The sequence below is a fragment of the Somniosus microcephalus genome, chromosome 2 (assembly GCF_052327205.1).
Source record: "Somniosus microcephalus isolate GS21.2 chromosome 2, FLI_Smic_1.0, whole genome shotgun sequence".
Classification (NCBI taxonomy): Eukaryota; Metazoa; Chordata; class Chondrichthyes; order Squaliformes; family Somniosidae; genus Somniosus; species Somniosus microcephalus.
In genome coordinates, this window is record NC_140988.1 from 391,556,713 (window position 1) to 391,572,302 (window position 15,590).

General features: G+C 44.3%; 1 protein-coding gene across 1 annotated transcript in view; it reads right to left on the reverse strand.

The window, feature by feature from the left end:
* LOC147123877 (disintegrin and metalloproteinase domain-containing protein 12-like) overlaps nt 1-15,590 on the reverse strand; it is a 503,908-nt gene that overhangs the window by 256,575 nt on the left and 231,743 nt on the right. The window contains exon 10 of the mRNA XM_085967584.1: nt 12,271-12,355. Coding sequence (XP_085823710.1) covers nt 12,271-12,355 — 85 coding nt within the window. The remainder of the gene's footprint in view (nt 1-12,270; nt 12,356-15,590) is intronic.

A 15,590-nucleotide genomic window follows, 5' to 3' on the forward strand; every position in this document is an offset into this window, starting at 1 on the left:
AAGTCTGAGGAGCCAAGGAAGGTTCGCATCTGTGGGGACTTCAAGGTGACGGTGAACCCAGTCCTTCACACAGTACAATATCCTCTTCCAAGGATAGAAGACATCTTCGCCTCACTATCTGGAGGGAAGCGTTTTACAAAAGTTGACCTAGCACAAGCATATTTGCAGATGGAGGTTGAAGAATCCTCCAGGAAGTATCTCACGATAAACACTCACAAAGGCCTTTACCAGTATAATCGACTGGTATTCGGAGTAGCATCAGCTCCGGCGATATGGCAAAGAGCGATGGAACAAGTCCTGCAAGGAATTCCGGGGACTCAGTGTTACTTGGACGACATCCTAGTGACAGGTGAAGATGACAGTGAACACCTTGCCAACCTAGAGCAGGTGCTCACTAGACTACGTGAACATGGGCTACGGGCCAATCGCCCCAAGTGTGAGTTTTTTAAGAAAGAGATATCGTATTGTGGCCACGTGATTGATGAAGAGGGGTTACATAAGTCCCCTGACAAAATTGAAGCGGTAGTTAAGGCTCCAGCGCCTGAAAATGTGTCGCAACTGAGGTCATACCTCGGATTGGTGAATTACTACCATAAGTTTTTGCCGAATTTGTCCACAATTCTGCACCCACTGAACGCCCTACTACAAATGGGAATAGCATGGAAATGGAGCGATGAATGTAAGCGGGCCTTTCAGAAGAGTAAGGACCTAATCACTTCAAGAGAAGTATTGGCTCACTACAACCCATCACTACCGATAAGACTGGCGTGTGATGCGTCTCCCTTCGGCATTGGGGCGGTACTGTCATGTAAATTCCTTGATGGTTCAGAGAGACCGATAGCTTTTGCGTCACGCTCGTTAACTTCAGCCGAGCATAACTACGCCCAGATTGACAGAGAGGCCCTCAGCCTGGTGTGGGGGGTGAAGAAGTTCAATCACTACCTGCACAGCCAGAAATTTACTCTACTTACTGATCATCAACCTCTTGTCTCCATTTTCAACCCTCAGAAGGGCGTACCGATAATGACAGCACAACGGCTACAGAGGTGGTCCCTTTTCCTAGGGGCACACCAATATGACATCGAGTACAAAGGAACTAAACAGCATGGGAATGCTGATGGATTGTCGCGCCTACCGTTGCCGACGGTGGAAGAAGCACCTGCAGTGGATCCTGTGGAGATATTCCACTCGACCATAGTCGAATGTCTACCTGTGATGAATGCAAACGTAGAAAAGGAAACACGAAATGACCTGACACTCTCCAGTGTCTATGATTTAACGGTGAAGGGATGGCCAGCACATGGCGAACCACTGTTGCCAGCATTCTCGCCGGGAAGAGAACAGCTGTCAGTGTGCCGAGGAACCTTGATGTGTGGATCCAGAGTAGTAATTCCACCCAAATTGAAGGATAGAGTGCTCAATGAGCTTCATGAGGGTCATCTGGGAGGGGTAAAAATGAAGAACTTAGCCAGAGCGTTTGTGTGGTGGCCGGGAATCGATAGAGAAATCGAAGAGATGACCAAGAGCTGTACAGGATGCCAGAAGGTCCAAAACGCCCCACCACAAGCCCCTCTACATCCATGGGAGTGGCCCTCATCTCCATGGCAAAGGGAGCACATTGATTTTGCTGGTCCATTTATGGATTCGATGTTTTTAATTGCGGTGGATGCACATTCAAAGTGGCCAGAGGTAATAAAAATGTCCTCAACCACCACAGAAAAAACTATCACAGTCTTACGAACCATATTCGCCAGGAATGGGCTGCCTGAACAGATTTGCTCCGACAATGGACCACAGTTTGTGTCTGAAGAGTTCCGGAGGTTCTTAAAGAACAATGGTGTTAAGCATTACACATCCGCCCCATATCATCCGGCCACTAATGGATTGGCCGAGAGGTTCGTTCAAACATTCAAGAAGGCTATCAAGGCAATGTGTAATTAAGATATACCCCTACAGCACAAGGTGGATAACTTCTTGTTTGCCTACCGGAATGCGACACATGCGGTTACCAACCAAACTCCAGCCATGATGTTCTTCAATCGAAGACTACGATGCCGCTTGGATTTGGTTAAGCCAAACATCAGAAGAGATGTGGAGAACAGGAAGTTTCAGAATATGAATGAAAGGCCGACCAGGAGTTTTAAGATAGGTCAACCAGTTTTGGCCCGGGACTACCGCACAGAGAAATGGCAGCCAGGAACGATCTGTACACGGCAAGGACCTCTAATGTATACCGTGGACGTTGGAGAGAGCATTGTAAGACGCCATGCTGACCAGATTCTAGAGTCACTGGGAAACGTCAACTCCACACCACGATCTGATACACCTGGCGATGAAACCAAAGTACCAATTGCATCTACCTCAGAATCGGTGATATTGGAAGCAGACGAACCAAACAACGACGTTGATCCCGACTCAACGTTGCCAGAAGAACCTGATACCCCAAAGAGGCGTTATCCAGACAGAATCAGGAAGCCTCCTCAAAGACTGAACTTATAATTGCTTAACTTCAACTAATGTGTCTAGCAACTGTAATTGTAAATATGTTATTTCATTGAATGTTATGTACTGTTTAGCTAAATGGGGAGGAATTGTAGTGTATGTACTTTGCAGAAGGAACTATATTCTGCAGCCCCTGTATACTGCAGTACCAGTAGTGACCACCCCTGTATATAAGCCTGTGTAGTAACATTTGCATAGTAGTTCCAGGTTGCCTCCATTCAGTAAAGACCTGTTATAACCAACTCCTGCAGTCCGTGTCTCAATTATACACGGACATAATAGTTCCTCAACATATTGGTCCAGGAAACCATCCCGTAAACACTCCAGGAATTCCTCCTCCACAGTATTGTTACTAATTTGGTTAGCCCAATCTATATGTAGATTAAAGTCACCCATGATGACTGCTGTGCCCTTATTGCGCGCCTCTTTAATTTCCCTTTTAATGCCATCCCCAACCTCCGCCTTACTGTTTGGAGGTCTATATACCACTCCTGCCATTCAGCCAATTTTGTAACCAGGTCAATAATTTGCCCTCAACTCCGTGGGCTTCTACTTTAGTTAACAGTCTTTTAGGTGGGACTTTATCAAATGCCTTCTGGAAGTCCATATAAATAACATCCATAGACATTCTCCTGTCCACTACTTTAGTCAGCTCTTCAAAAAATGCAATCAGGTTTGTCAGGCATGACCTACCTTTCACAAATCCATGCTGGCTCTCTCAGATCAACAGAAAATTTTCGAGGTGTTCAGTCACCCTTTCCTTAATTCTAGACTCTAGCAATTTCCTGACAACAGATGTTATGCTAACTGATCTCTTTTTTTCTAAACTTGGGCATTGGTTTAAATTAAGAGCTGGGATTAAAAACTAAACATAGATAATTGATATTTCAAAACTTGAAAACCTAATTAATTAAATAAAATATAAAAGAGATGGCAGGGCAGGCGATGTGTTGCAGCTGTTCCATGTGGGAGCTGGTGGACCCCAGTGTGATCCACAGCGATCACATCTGCAGTAAGTGTTGGCGGCTCGAGGAACTTCGGCTCAGAGTTGATGAGCTAGAGTTCGAGCTTTGGACACTGCGATACATCGGGGAGGTGGAGTGTTACCTGGACACTGTGTTCTAGGAGGCAGTCACACCCCTTAGGTTGAATAATTCAAATTTGGTCCATTGTTAGGGACAGGAGGGTGTGACTACGAGTGAGGCAGGTATGGGGATCCAGAAGGTAGCACTGGAGGAGCCTCAGCCCTTGCACTTGTCCAACAGGTACGAGGTTCTTACTCCCTGTGTGGACGAGAGCAGGGACTGCAGGGAGGATAAGCAAACTGGCCACAGCACCGTGGTACGGGGAGCCATTCAAGTTGGGAGAGTAAAAAGAAATGAAGTAGTATAGTATAGTTAGGGGGATAGATACTGTTCTCTGCAGCCGAGAACGTGAGTCCCAAAGGTTGTACTGCCTGCCCGGTGCCAGGGTTAAGGACATCTCCTCTGCGCTGGAGAGGAACTTGGAGTGGGAGGGGAAAGATCCAATTGTCGTGGACCATGTAGGTATCAATGACATAGGTAGAACAGCGAAAGAGGTTCTGCAGAGGGAGTATGAGCAGCTAGGGACTAAATTAAAAAGCAGAACCACAAAGGTAATAATCTCTGGATTACGACCTGAGCCACGAGCAAATTTGCATGGGGTAAATAAGATCAGGGAAATGAACGAGCGGCTCAAAGACAGGTGTGGGAGAAATGGGTTTAGATTCATGGGGCACTGGCACCAGTACTGGGATAACAGGGAGCTGTTCCGTTGGGACGGGCTTCACTTTAACCATGCTGGGAATAGTGTCCTGGTGAATCGAATAACTAGGTCTGTAGAGAGGGCTTTAAACTAAATAGTGGGGGGGAGGGCTCAGGTGAGTGGGAATTAAAAAAGTCAAAGAGAAAGGAGAAGGCAATAGAGCAGGGTAGCAATGGGGGTAATGGTAACCAGATTGTGACAGGAAGGGACAGAACATATAAAAATAAGAGTGCATCAGAAAGTGGGGTCAAAGCATTGAAACATAGTAAAAAGACTAAATTAAAGACTCTTTATCTGAATGCACGCAGCATTCGTAACAAGATAGATGAGTTGACGGCACAAATAGATATAAATGGGTATGATCTGATCGCCATTACAGAGACGCAAGGTGACCAGGGCTGGGAACTGAATATTCAGGGGTATTTGACATTTCGAAGGATAGACAGAAAGGAAAAGGAGGTGGGGTAGCTCTGTTAATAAAGGATGAGATCACTGCAGTGGTGAGGAATGATATTGGCTCAGAAGCTCAAGATGTAGAATCAGTTTGGGTGGAGATAAGAAATAATAAGGGTAAGAAATCACTGGTGGGCGTAGTCTAAAGGCCCCCTAACAGTAGCTACACGGTTGGACAGAGTATAAATCAAGAAATAATGGAGGCTTGTAAGAAAGCTACAGCAATAATCATGCACGATTTTAATCTTCATATTGATTGGACAAATCAAATTGGCCAAGGTAGCCTTGAGGAAGAGTTCATAGAGTGTATCCGGGATGGTTTCCTAGAACAATACATTGTGGAACCAACCAGGGAGCAGGCTCTCTTAGATCTGGTACTGTGTAATGAGACAGGATTAATAAATGATCTCATAGTAAAGGATCATTTAGGAAAGAGTGATCATAGCATGGTTGAATTTCAAATTCAATTGGAGGGTGAGAAAATTGGGTTTCAAACCAGTGTCCTGAACTTAAATAAAGGCAATTACAAAGGTATGAGGGCAGAGTTGGCTAAAGTGGATTGGGAAAATAGATTAAAGGGTAAGACGATTGATAAGCAATGGCAGACATTTAAGGAGGTATTTCATAACTCTCAACAAAAATATATTCCAGTGAGAAGAAAAGACTTTAAGAGAAGGGAGAACCATCCGTGGCTAATTAAGGAGGTAAAGGATGGTATCAAATTGAAAACAAAGCCATACAATGTTGCCAAGATTAGTGGAAGGCCAGAGGATTGGGCAATTTTTTTAAACCAGCAAAGAACAACTAAAAAAATAATAAAGAGAGAGATGATGGATTATGAGAGTAAACTAGCAAGAAATATAAAAACAGATAGTAAGAGCTTCTACAGGTATATAAAAAGGAAGAGAGTAGCTAAAGTAAACATTGGTCCCTTAGAGGATGAGACTGGGGAATTAAAAATGGGGAACAGCAAAATGGCAGAGACTTTGAACAAATATTTTGCATCAGTCTTCACAGTAGAAGACACTAAAACCATCCCAATAATACATAATCAAGGTGCTATAGGGAGGGGGGGAACTTAAAACAATCACTATCACTAAAGAAAAAGTACTAGGCAAACTAATGGGACTAAAGGTGGACAAGTCCCTGGACCTGAAGGCCTACATCCTAGGGTCTTAAAAGAAGTGGCTGCAGAGATAGTGCATGCATTGGTTGCAATCTACCAAAATTCCCTGGATTCTGGGGAGGTCCCAGTGGATTGGAAAACCGCAAATGTAACCTCCCTATTTAAGAAGGGAGACAGAAAGCAGGAAACTATAAGCCAGTTAGCCGAACATCTGTCGTTGGAAAAATGCTGCAGTCCATTATTAAAGAAGCAATAGCAGGACATTTAGAAAATCATAATACAGTCAAGCAGAGTCAGCATGGTTTTATGAAAGGGAAATCATGTTTGACTAATTTGCTGAAGTTCTTTGAGGATGTAACGAGCAGGGTGGATAAAGGGGAACCAGTGGATGTGGTATATTTGGATTTCCAGAAGGAATTTGATAAGGTGCCACATAAAAGGTTACTGCACAAGATAAGAGCTCAAGGGGATGGGGGTAATATATTAGCATGCATAGAGAATTGGCTAACTAACAGAAAACAGAGAGTCGGGAAAAATGGGTCATTCTCCGATTGGCAAACTATAACTAGTGGGGTGCCACAGGGATCAGTGCTGAGGCCTCAACTATTTACAATCTACATTAATAACTTGGATGAAGGGACCGAGTGTAATGTAGCCAAATTTGCTGATGATACAAGGATGGGTGGGAAAGCAAGTTGTGAAGAGGACACAAAGAATCTGCAAAGGGATATAGACAGGCTAACTGAGTGGGAAAACATTTGGCAGATGGAGTATAATGTGGGAAAGTGTGAGGTTATCCACTTTGGTAAGAAAAATAAAAAAGCATATTATTATTTAAATGGAGAGAATACAAAATGCTGCAGTACAGAGGGATCTGGAGGTCCTCGTACATGAAATACAAAAAGTTAACTTGCAGGTACAGCAAGTAATCAGGAAGACAAATGTAATGTTGGCCTTTGTTGCAAGGGGGCTGGAGTATAAAAGCAGGGAAGTCCTGCTACAACTGTACAGGGTATTGGTGAGACCACACCTGGAGTACTGCGTACAGTTTTGGTCTCTTTATTTAAGGAGGGATACACTTGCATTGGAGGCAGTTCAGAGAAGGTTCACGAGGTTAATTCCAGAGATGAGGGGGTTGACTTATGAAGAACGGTTGAGCAGGTTGGGCCTATACTCATTGGAGTTTAGAAGAATGAGAGGTGATCTTATTGAAACATATAAGATACTGAGGGGGCTCGACAAGGTAGATGCAGAGAAGATGTTTCCCCTCATGGGGGAATCTAGAACTGGGGGGCATAGTTTCAGAATAAGGGGTCGCCCATTTAAAACTGAGATGAGAAGGAATTTCTTCTCTCAGAGGGTCGTAAATCTGTGGAATGCTCTGCCCCGGAGAGCTGTGAAGGCTGGGTTATTGAATATATTTAAGGTGGAGATAGACAGATTTTTGAACAATAAGGGAGTGATGGGTTATGACGGGCTGGCAGAGAAATGGAGCTGAGCCCAAGATCAGATCAGCCATGATCTCATTAAATGGTGGAGCAGGCTCGAGGGGCCAAATGGCCTACTCCTGCTCCTATTTCTTATGTTCTTATATAATTCCCTGGTTTCCCTCTCTCAACATTTTTAAATAGCGGAGTGACATGTGCAATTTTCCAATCTAAAGGAACAGTTCCTGAATCAAGAGAACTTTGGAAGATTATAGTTAGGGCATCTGTAATATACTCACCTACTTCCTTTAAAACCCTGGGATGGAAACCATCTGGTCCTGGAGATTTGTCACTCTTTAGTACCATTATTTTCTTCATTACTGTTATTTTACTTACATTCATTCTATTGAGTCCCTGTCCCTGATTTAGTTTCCTTGGGATTTCCGGCATGCTATCCTCTTCCTCTACTGTAAATACTGACGCAAAGTAATTATTCAACATGTCTGCCATTTCCTTATTATTATTGATAATATCACCGCTTTCAGTTTTTAAGGGTCCAACATTGCTCCTGACTACCCTCTTTTTCCTAAGTATCAGCTGTGGCTCAGTTGGTAGCGCCCTCGCCTCTGAGTCTGAAGCTTGTGGGTTCATAGTCCCACTCCAGGGACTTGAGCACAAAAATCTAGGCTGATACTCCAGTGTAGTGCTGAGGGAGTGCTGCACTGTCGGAGGTGCCGTCTTTTGGATGAGACATTAAACCGAGGCCATGTCTGCTCTCGCAGGTGGACATAAAAGATCCCACGGCACTATTTTGAAGAAGAGCAGGGGAGTTATCCCTGGTGTCCTGGCCAATATTTATCCCTCACTCAACATAACAAAAACAGATTATCTGGTCAATATCACATTGCTGTTTGTGGGAGCTTGCTCTGTGCAAATTGGCTGCCGCGTTTCCCACATTACAACAGTGACTACACTTCAAAATACTTAATTGGCTGTAAAGCGCTTTGAGATGTCTGGTGGTCATGAAAGGCGCTATAGAAATATATAATATAAATAATTGTAAAAAAATGTTATGTTGATTTTGATATCCCTTGCAAGTTTCCTTTCATACTCCCTTTTTGTAGTTCTTACTACCTGTTTTGTGACCCCTTACTGTTCTTTCCATCTTTCTGTGCCATTTTTTGCATTTTTGTTTGCATTAAGAACATAAGAACATAAGAAATAAGAGCAGGAGTCAGCCATACGGCCCCTCAAGCCTGCTCCACCATTCAATAAGATCATGGCTGATCATCGACCTCAACTCCACTTTCCCGCCCGATCTCCATATTCCTTGATTCCCCTAGAGTCAAAAAATCTATCAATCTCAGCCTTGAATATACTCATCGACTGAGCATGCACAGCCCTCTGGGGCAGAGAATTCCAAAGATTCACAACCCTCTGAGTGAAGAAATTCCTCCTCATCGCGACCCCTTATCCTGAGACTATGCCCCCTAGTTCTAGACACTCCAGTCAGGGGAAACAACCTCTCAGCATCTACCTGTCAATCCCTTTCAGATTCTTGTATGTTTCAATGAGATCACCTCACATTCTTCTAAACTCTAGAGAGTATCGGCCCATTCTACACAATCTCTCATCATAGGACAGCCCTCTCATCCCAGGAATCAATCTAGTGAACCTTCGCTGCACCGCCTCCAAGGCAAGTATATCCTTCCTTAGATAAGGAGACCAAAACTGTGCCCAGTACTCCAGGTGTGGTCTCACCAAGGGCCTGTACAATTGCAGCAAGACTTCCTTACTCTTATACTCCAACCCCCCTGCAATAAAGGCCAACATGCCATTTGCCTTCCTGTACCTGCATGCTAACTGTCTGTGTTTCTTGCACGAGGACACCCAAATCTCTCTGAACACCAACATTTGAAAGTTTCTCACCATTTAAAAAATATTCTGTTTTTCTATTCTTCCTACCAAAATGAATAACCTCACATTTCCCTACATTATACTCCATCTGCCACCTTACTGCCCACTCACTCAGTCTATCTATATCCCTTTGCAGACTCTGTGTTCTCCTCACAGCTTACTGTCCCACCTAGCTTTGTATCATCAGCAAACTTGGATACATTACACTTGGTCCGTTCATCTAGATCATTAATATAGATTGTAAATAGCTGAGGCCCCAACACTGATCCTTGCGGCACCCCACTAGTTACAGCCTGCCACCCTGAAAAAGATACATAGATACATAGATACATAGAAGATAGGAGCAGGAGTAGGCCATTCGGCCCTTCGTGCCTGCTCCGCCATTCGATGAGATCATGGCTGATCCTTTAATTCAGTATCCCGTCCCCGCCTTCTCTCCGTAACCCTTAACCCCTTTTGCCCGTAGAAATATATCTAATTCCCTCTTAAATATATTTAATGAGCTGGCGTACACTGCCCTCTGTGGCAATGAGTTCCACAGGTTCACCACTCTCTGAGTGAAGAAATTCCCCCTCATCTCTGTCCTAAATGGTTTAGCCCTTATCCTTAAATTATGTCCTCTAGTTCTGTTCTCACCCGCCAAGGGAAACATTCCTTCTGCATCCAGTCTGTCTAGACCTGTCAGAATTTTATACACTTCTATGAGGTCCCCTCTCAATCTTCTAAACTCCAGTGTGTACATCCCTAAACTACATAGTCTCTCCCCATAGGTCATTCCCGCCATTCCTGGTATCAGCCTGGTGAATCGCCGCTGCACCCCCTCCATGGCAAGAACATCCTTCCTCAGATGAGGCGACCAAAACTGTACACAGTACTCGAGGTGTGGTCTCACCAGTGCCCTGTACAGCTGCAGCAAGGTATCCCTGTTCCTGTATTCTAACCCTTTTGCTATGAAGGCCAGCATACCGTTTGCCTTCTTGACCGCCTGTTGCACCTGCATGCTCGCCTTCAGTGACTGGTGTACAAGAACACCCAGGTCTCTCTGTACTTCCCCCTCTCCCAATCTATTGCCATTTAAATAATAATTTGCCCTCCCGTTCCTGCACCCAAGGTGGATAACTTCGCACTTGTCCACATTATAGTGCATCTGCCATTTATCCGCCCAATCGCCCAGTCTGTCCAAATCGCTCTGGAGCTTCCTGGTCTCTTCCTCTGAGCCCACCCCCCCTCCTAGTTTAGTGTCGTCTGCAAATTTGGAAATGCTGCATCCGACTCCCTGATCCAGGTCATTAATGTAAATTGTGAACAGCTGGGGGCCCAGGACAGATCCCTGTGGTACCCCACTTGTTACTGCCTGCCATTCAGAAAATGAGCCGTTTATTCCAACTCTCTGTTTTCTATCTGACAGCCAGTTCCCTATCCATGCCAAAACTTTCCCCTTTATCCCATGAGCCTCAATTTTCCATGCTAATCTTTTATGTGGGACCTTATCGAAGGCCTTTTGGAAGTCCAGGTACACCACATCTACTGGCTCTCCCCCATCTATTCTACCAGTTACTCCCTCAAAAAATTCCAATAGATTAGTCAAGCACGATTTACCCTTTGTAAATCCATGTTGACTCTGTCCTATCCTGTCCCCATTTGCTAAGTGCTCCGCTATTTCATCCTTAATGATGGACTCCAGCATTTTGCCCACAACTGATGTAAGGCTTACAGGTCTGTAATTACCTGCTTTTTCCCTACCCCACTTTTTGAATAGTGGGGTAACGTTAGCTACCCTCCAATCCATCGGCACTGTTCCCGAGTCTAATGAATTCTGAAAAATCATCCTTAGTGCATCCGCTATCTCTAGGGCCACCTCCTTCAGTACCCTAGGATGCATGTTATCAGGCCCTGGGGATTTGTCCACCTTCAATCCCTTTAGCTTCCTTAACACCATATCCTTAGAGATATTGATTTGCGTCAGTTCCTCCTTTGCCAATGTCCCTATTTTTCCCGATATCCCAGGGAGGTTTTTTGTGTCTTCCTTCGTAAAGACTGACCCAAAGATCTGTTTATCCTTACTCTCTTTTTTCTGTCCGTTAACCAATCCTCTATCCATGCTACTATGTTACCCCTAATCTTGTGTAATAACCTTTTATGTGGCACCTTATCGAATGCCTTTTGGAAATCCAAATATACTACATCCACTAGTTCCCCTTAATCTACCCTGCTAGTTATATCCTCAAAAAACTCTAATAAATTTGTCAAACACATTCTAATAAATTTGTCAATTTCTCTCTGAGGAATCACAGAAAGTTAACATGCAGGTGCGGCAAGCAATTAGGAAAGCAAATGTTATGTTAGCCTTTATTACAAAAGGATTGGAGTATAAGATAAAGAAGTCTTACTGCAATTATATAGGGCTTTGGTGAGATCACACCTGGAGTATTGTGTACAGTTTTGGTCTCCTTACCTAAGGAAGGATATACTTGCCTTAGAGGGAGTGCAACGAAGGTTCACCAGACTGATTCCTGGGATGAGGGGATTGCCCTATGAGGACAGATTGAGTAGACTAGGCCTATATTCCCTAAAGTTTAGAAGAATGAGAGGTGATCTCATTGAAACATGTAAATTTCTTAAGGGATTTGACAGGGTAGCTGCTGAGGGGTTGGGGGGTCTAGAACTAGAGGTCACAGTCTCAGAATAAGAGGTCGGCCATTTAGGACTGAGATGAGGAGAAATTTCTTCACTCAAAGAGTTGCGAATCTTTGGAATTCTCGACCCCAGAGGGCTGTGGATGCTGAGTCGTTGAGTATATTCAAGGCAGAGATCGATAGATTTTTGGATACTAAGGGAGCCAAGGGATATGGGGATAGTGCAGGAAGGTGGAGTTGAGGTAGAAGATCAGCCATGATCCTGTTGAATCGCGGAGCAGGCTCGAACAGTCAAATGGCCGACTCCTGCTCCTATTTCTTATGTTCTATCAGCGGACTGAGGCTCTGGTAATTCCACCTGAACAAGGGCAGTTGGCCACCGCCCATGAGGAGTGGGGAAATAGAAGGAAGAATGGGTACTCACCGTGTTTACTCCTCCAGATTGTTCCGATGAACATATGGTGCCTAATGATGCCAAACCTGCAGTGCCACCTGTAAAATAGCCTCCGCTGCAAAAGACAAATCAACATTAAGGGAGAAGAATGTGTTAGAATCAAAGGGCTACTGACAATCTCCCATGGCACGAATGAACAGACAATTCTTATAAAATCACCTCCACTTTCACTGCAATAATCTGTACACACTGTGACCCACTCCTGAGGCACCATGGAATTCACTCCAGACCTCATGAAGTCTCATAGAAACATAGAAACATAGGAGGAGTGGTCCATTCGGCCCTTCGAGCCTGCTCTGCCATTCAATATGATCATGGCTGATTCTCTATCTCAATACCATATTCCCGCTCTCTCTCCATACTCCTTGATGCCTTTTGTGTCTAGAAATCTATCCATCTCCTTCTTAAATATATTCAGTGACTTGGCCGCCACAGACTTCTGTGGTAGAAAATTCCACAGGTTCACCACCCTCTGAGTGAAGAAATTTCTCCTCATCTCAGTCTTAAATGTCCTACCCCGTATCCTGAGACTGTGAACCCTCGTTTTAGACCCCCCAGCCAGGGGAAACACCCTCCCTGCATCCAGTCTGTCTAGCCCTGTCAGAGTTTTATACGTTTCAATGAGATCCGCGCTCATTCTTCTAAACTCTAGTGAATACAGGCCTAGTCGACCCAATCTCTCCTCATACGACAACCCTGCCATCCCAGGAATCAGTCTGGTGAACCTTTGCTGCACTCCCTCTATGGCAAGTATATATCCTTTCTTTTTTTTCTTTTTTTTTAAGATTAGCAGGAGTAGGCCATTCGGCCCCTCGAGCCTGCTCCGCCATTCAATGCAATCATGGCTGATCATCCAAATTCAGTACCCTGTCCCTGCCTTCTCTCCATATCCCTTGATCCCTTTAGCCTTAAGAAATATTTCCAACTCCTTCTTGAATATATTTAATGAATTGGCCTCTACTGCCTTCTGTGGTAGAGAATTCCACAGGTTCACCACTCTCTGGGTGAAGAAATTCCTCCTCATCTCTGTCCTAAATGGCTTACCCCTTATCCTTAGACTGTGACCCCTGGTTCTGGACTCCCCGACCATCGGGAACATCCTTCCTGCATCTAGTCTGTCTAGTCCTGTTAGAATTTTATAAGTTTCAATGAGATCCCCTCTCATTCTTCTAAACTCCAGCGAGTACAAGCCCAATCGACCCAATCTCTCCTCATACGTCATTCCTGCCATCCCAGGTATCAGCCTGGTGAATCTTCGCTGCACTCCTTCCATGGCAAGAACATCCTTCCTCAGATAAGGTGACCAAAACTGCACACAATACTCAAGATGTGGTCTCACCAAGGCCCTGTACAACTGCAGCAAGACATCCTTGCTCCTGTACTCAAACCCTCTCGCTATGAAGGCCAACATACCATTTGCCTTCTTAACTGCCTGCTGCACCTGCATGCCCAACCTGTCCAAATCGTACTGGAGTTTCTCTGCATCCTCCTCAAAGCACACACGCCCACCCAGCTTTGTGTCGTCTGCAAACTTGGAGATATTACATCTAGTTCCCTCGTCTAGATTATTAATATATACTGTGAATGACTGGGGTCCTAGCACCGATTCCTGCGGTACCCCACTAGTCACTGCGTTCCACTCAGAAAAGGACCTGTTTATTCCAACTCTTTGCTTCCTGTCTCCCAACCAGTTTTCTATCCAAGTCAGTACCTTACCCCCAATCCCATGTGCTTTAACTTTGCACGCTAGTCTCTTATGCGGGACCTTATTGAAAGACTTCTGAAAGTCCAAATACACCACATCCACTGGTTCTCCCTTATCTATTCTACCAGTTACATCCTCAAAAAATTCCAGTAGATTAGTCAAGCATGATTTACCTTTTGTAAATCCATGTTGACTTTGTCCAATCCTGTCACCGATTTCCAAGTGCTCTGCTATTACATCTTTTATAATGGACTCTAGCAGTTTCCCCACTACCGATATCAGGCTTACAGGTCTATAATTCCCCGTTTTTTCTCTACCACTTTTTTTGAATAGTGGGGTTACATTAGCTACCCTCCAATCCATGGGAACTGTTCCAGAGTCTATAGAATTTTGGAAGATGACCAGCAATGCTATTTCTACTATTCTAGGGCCACTTCCTTAAGTACCCTAGGATGTAGATTATCAGGTCCTGGGGATTTATCGGCCTTCAATCCCGTCAATTTCCCGAACACCATTTCCCTACAAATACTGATTTCATTCAGTTCCTCCCTCTCATTAGACCCTATGTTCCCCAAAATCTCTGGGAGTTTATTTGTGTCCTTCTTTATGAAGACAGAACCAAAGTATGTATTTAATTGGTCTTCTGTGTCTTTGTTCCCCATTGTAAATTCCCCTGATTCTGACTGCAAGGGACCTATACTTGACTTTACCAATCTTTTTCTCTTCACATATCTATAGAAGCTTTTACAGTCAGTTATTATGTTCCCAGCAAGCTTACTCTCATACTCTATTTTCCCCCTCTTAATTAATCCCTTTGTCCTCCTTTGCTGAATCCTAAACTGCTCCCAATCCTCATGTTTGCTGCTTTTTCTGGCCAATTTATATGTCCTCTCCTTGGATCTTATGCTATCCCTAATTTCCCTTGTTAGCCAATGTTGAGTCACCTTTTTTGTTTTATTTTTATGCCAAACAGGGATGAACAAATCTTTCTTAGGTAAGGAGACCAAAACTGCACACAGTACTCCAGGTGTGGCCTCTCCAAGGCCTTGTACAACTGTAGTAAGACCTCCTTGCTCTTGTACTCAAACCCTCTTGCAATGAAGGCCAACATACCATTTGCATTCCTAACTGCTTGCTGCACCTGCACGTTTGCTTTCAGTGACTGGTGTACAAGGACACCCAGGTCCCTTTGTACATCAGCATTTCCCAATCTATCACCATTTAAATAATAATCTACCTTTCTGTTTTTCCTACCGAAGTGGCTAACTTCACATTTATCCACGTTATACTGCATCTGCCATGTATTTGCCCACTCACTCAACTTGTCTAAATCGCCTTGAAGCCTCTTTGTATCCTCCTCACGACTCACAATCCCACCTAGTTTCGTGTCGTCAACAAACTTGGAAATATTACATTTGGTTCCCTCATCCAAATCATTGATATATATTGTGAATAGCTGGGGTCCAAGCACTGATCTCTGCGGTACCCCACTAGTCACCGCCTGCCACCCCGAAAAAGACCCATTTATTCCTACTCTCTGTTTCCTGCCTGTTAACCAATTTTCAATCCATGCCAGTATATTACC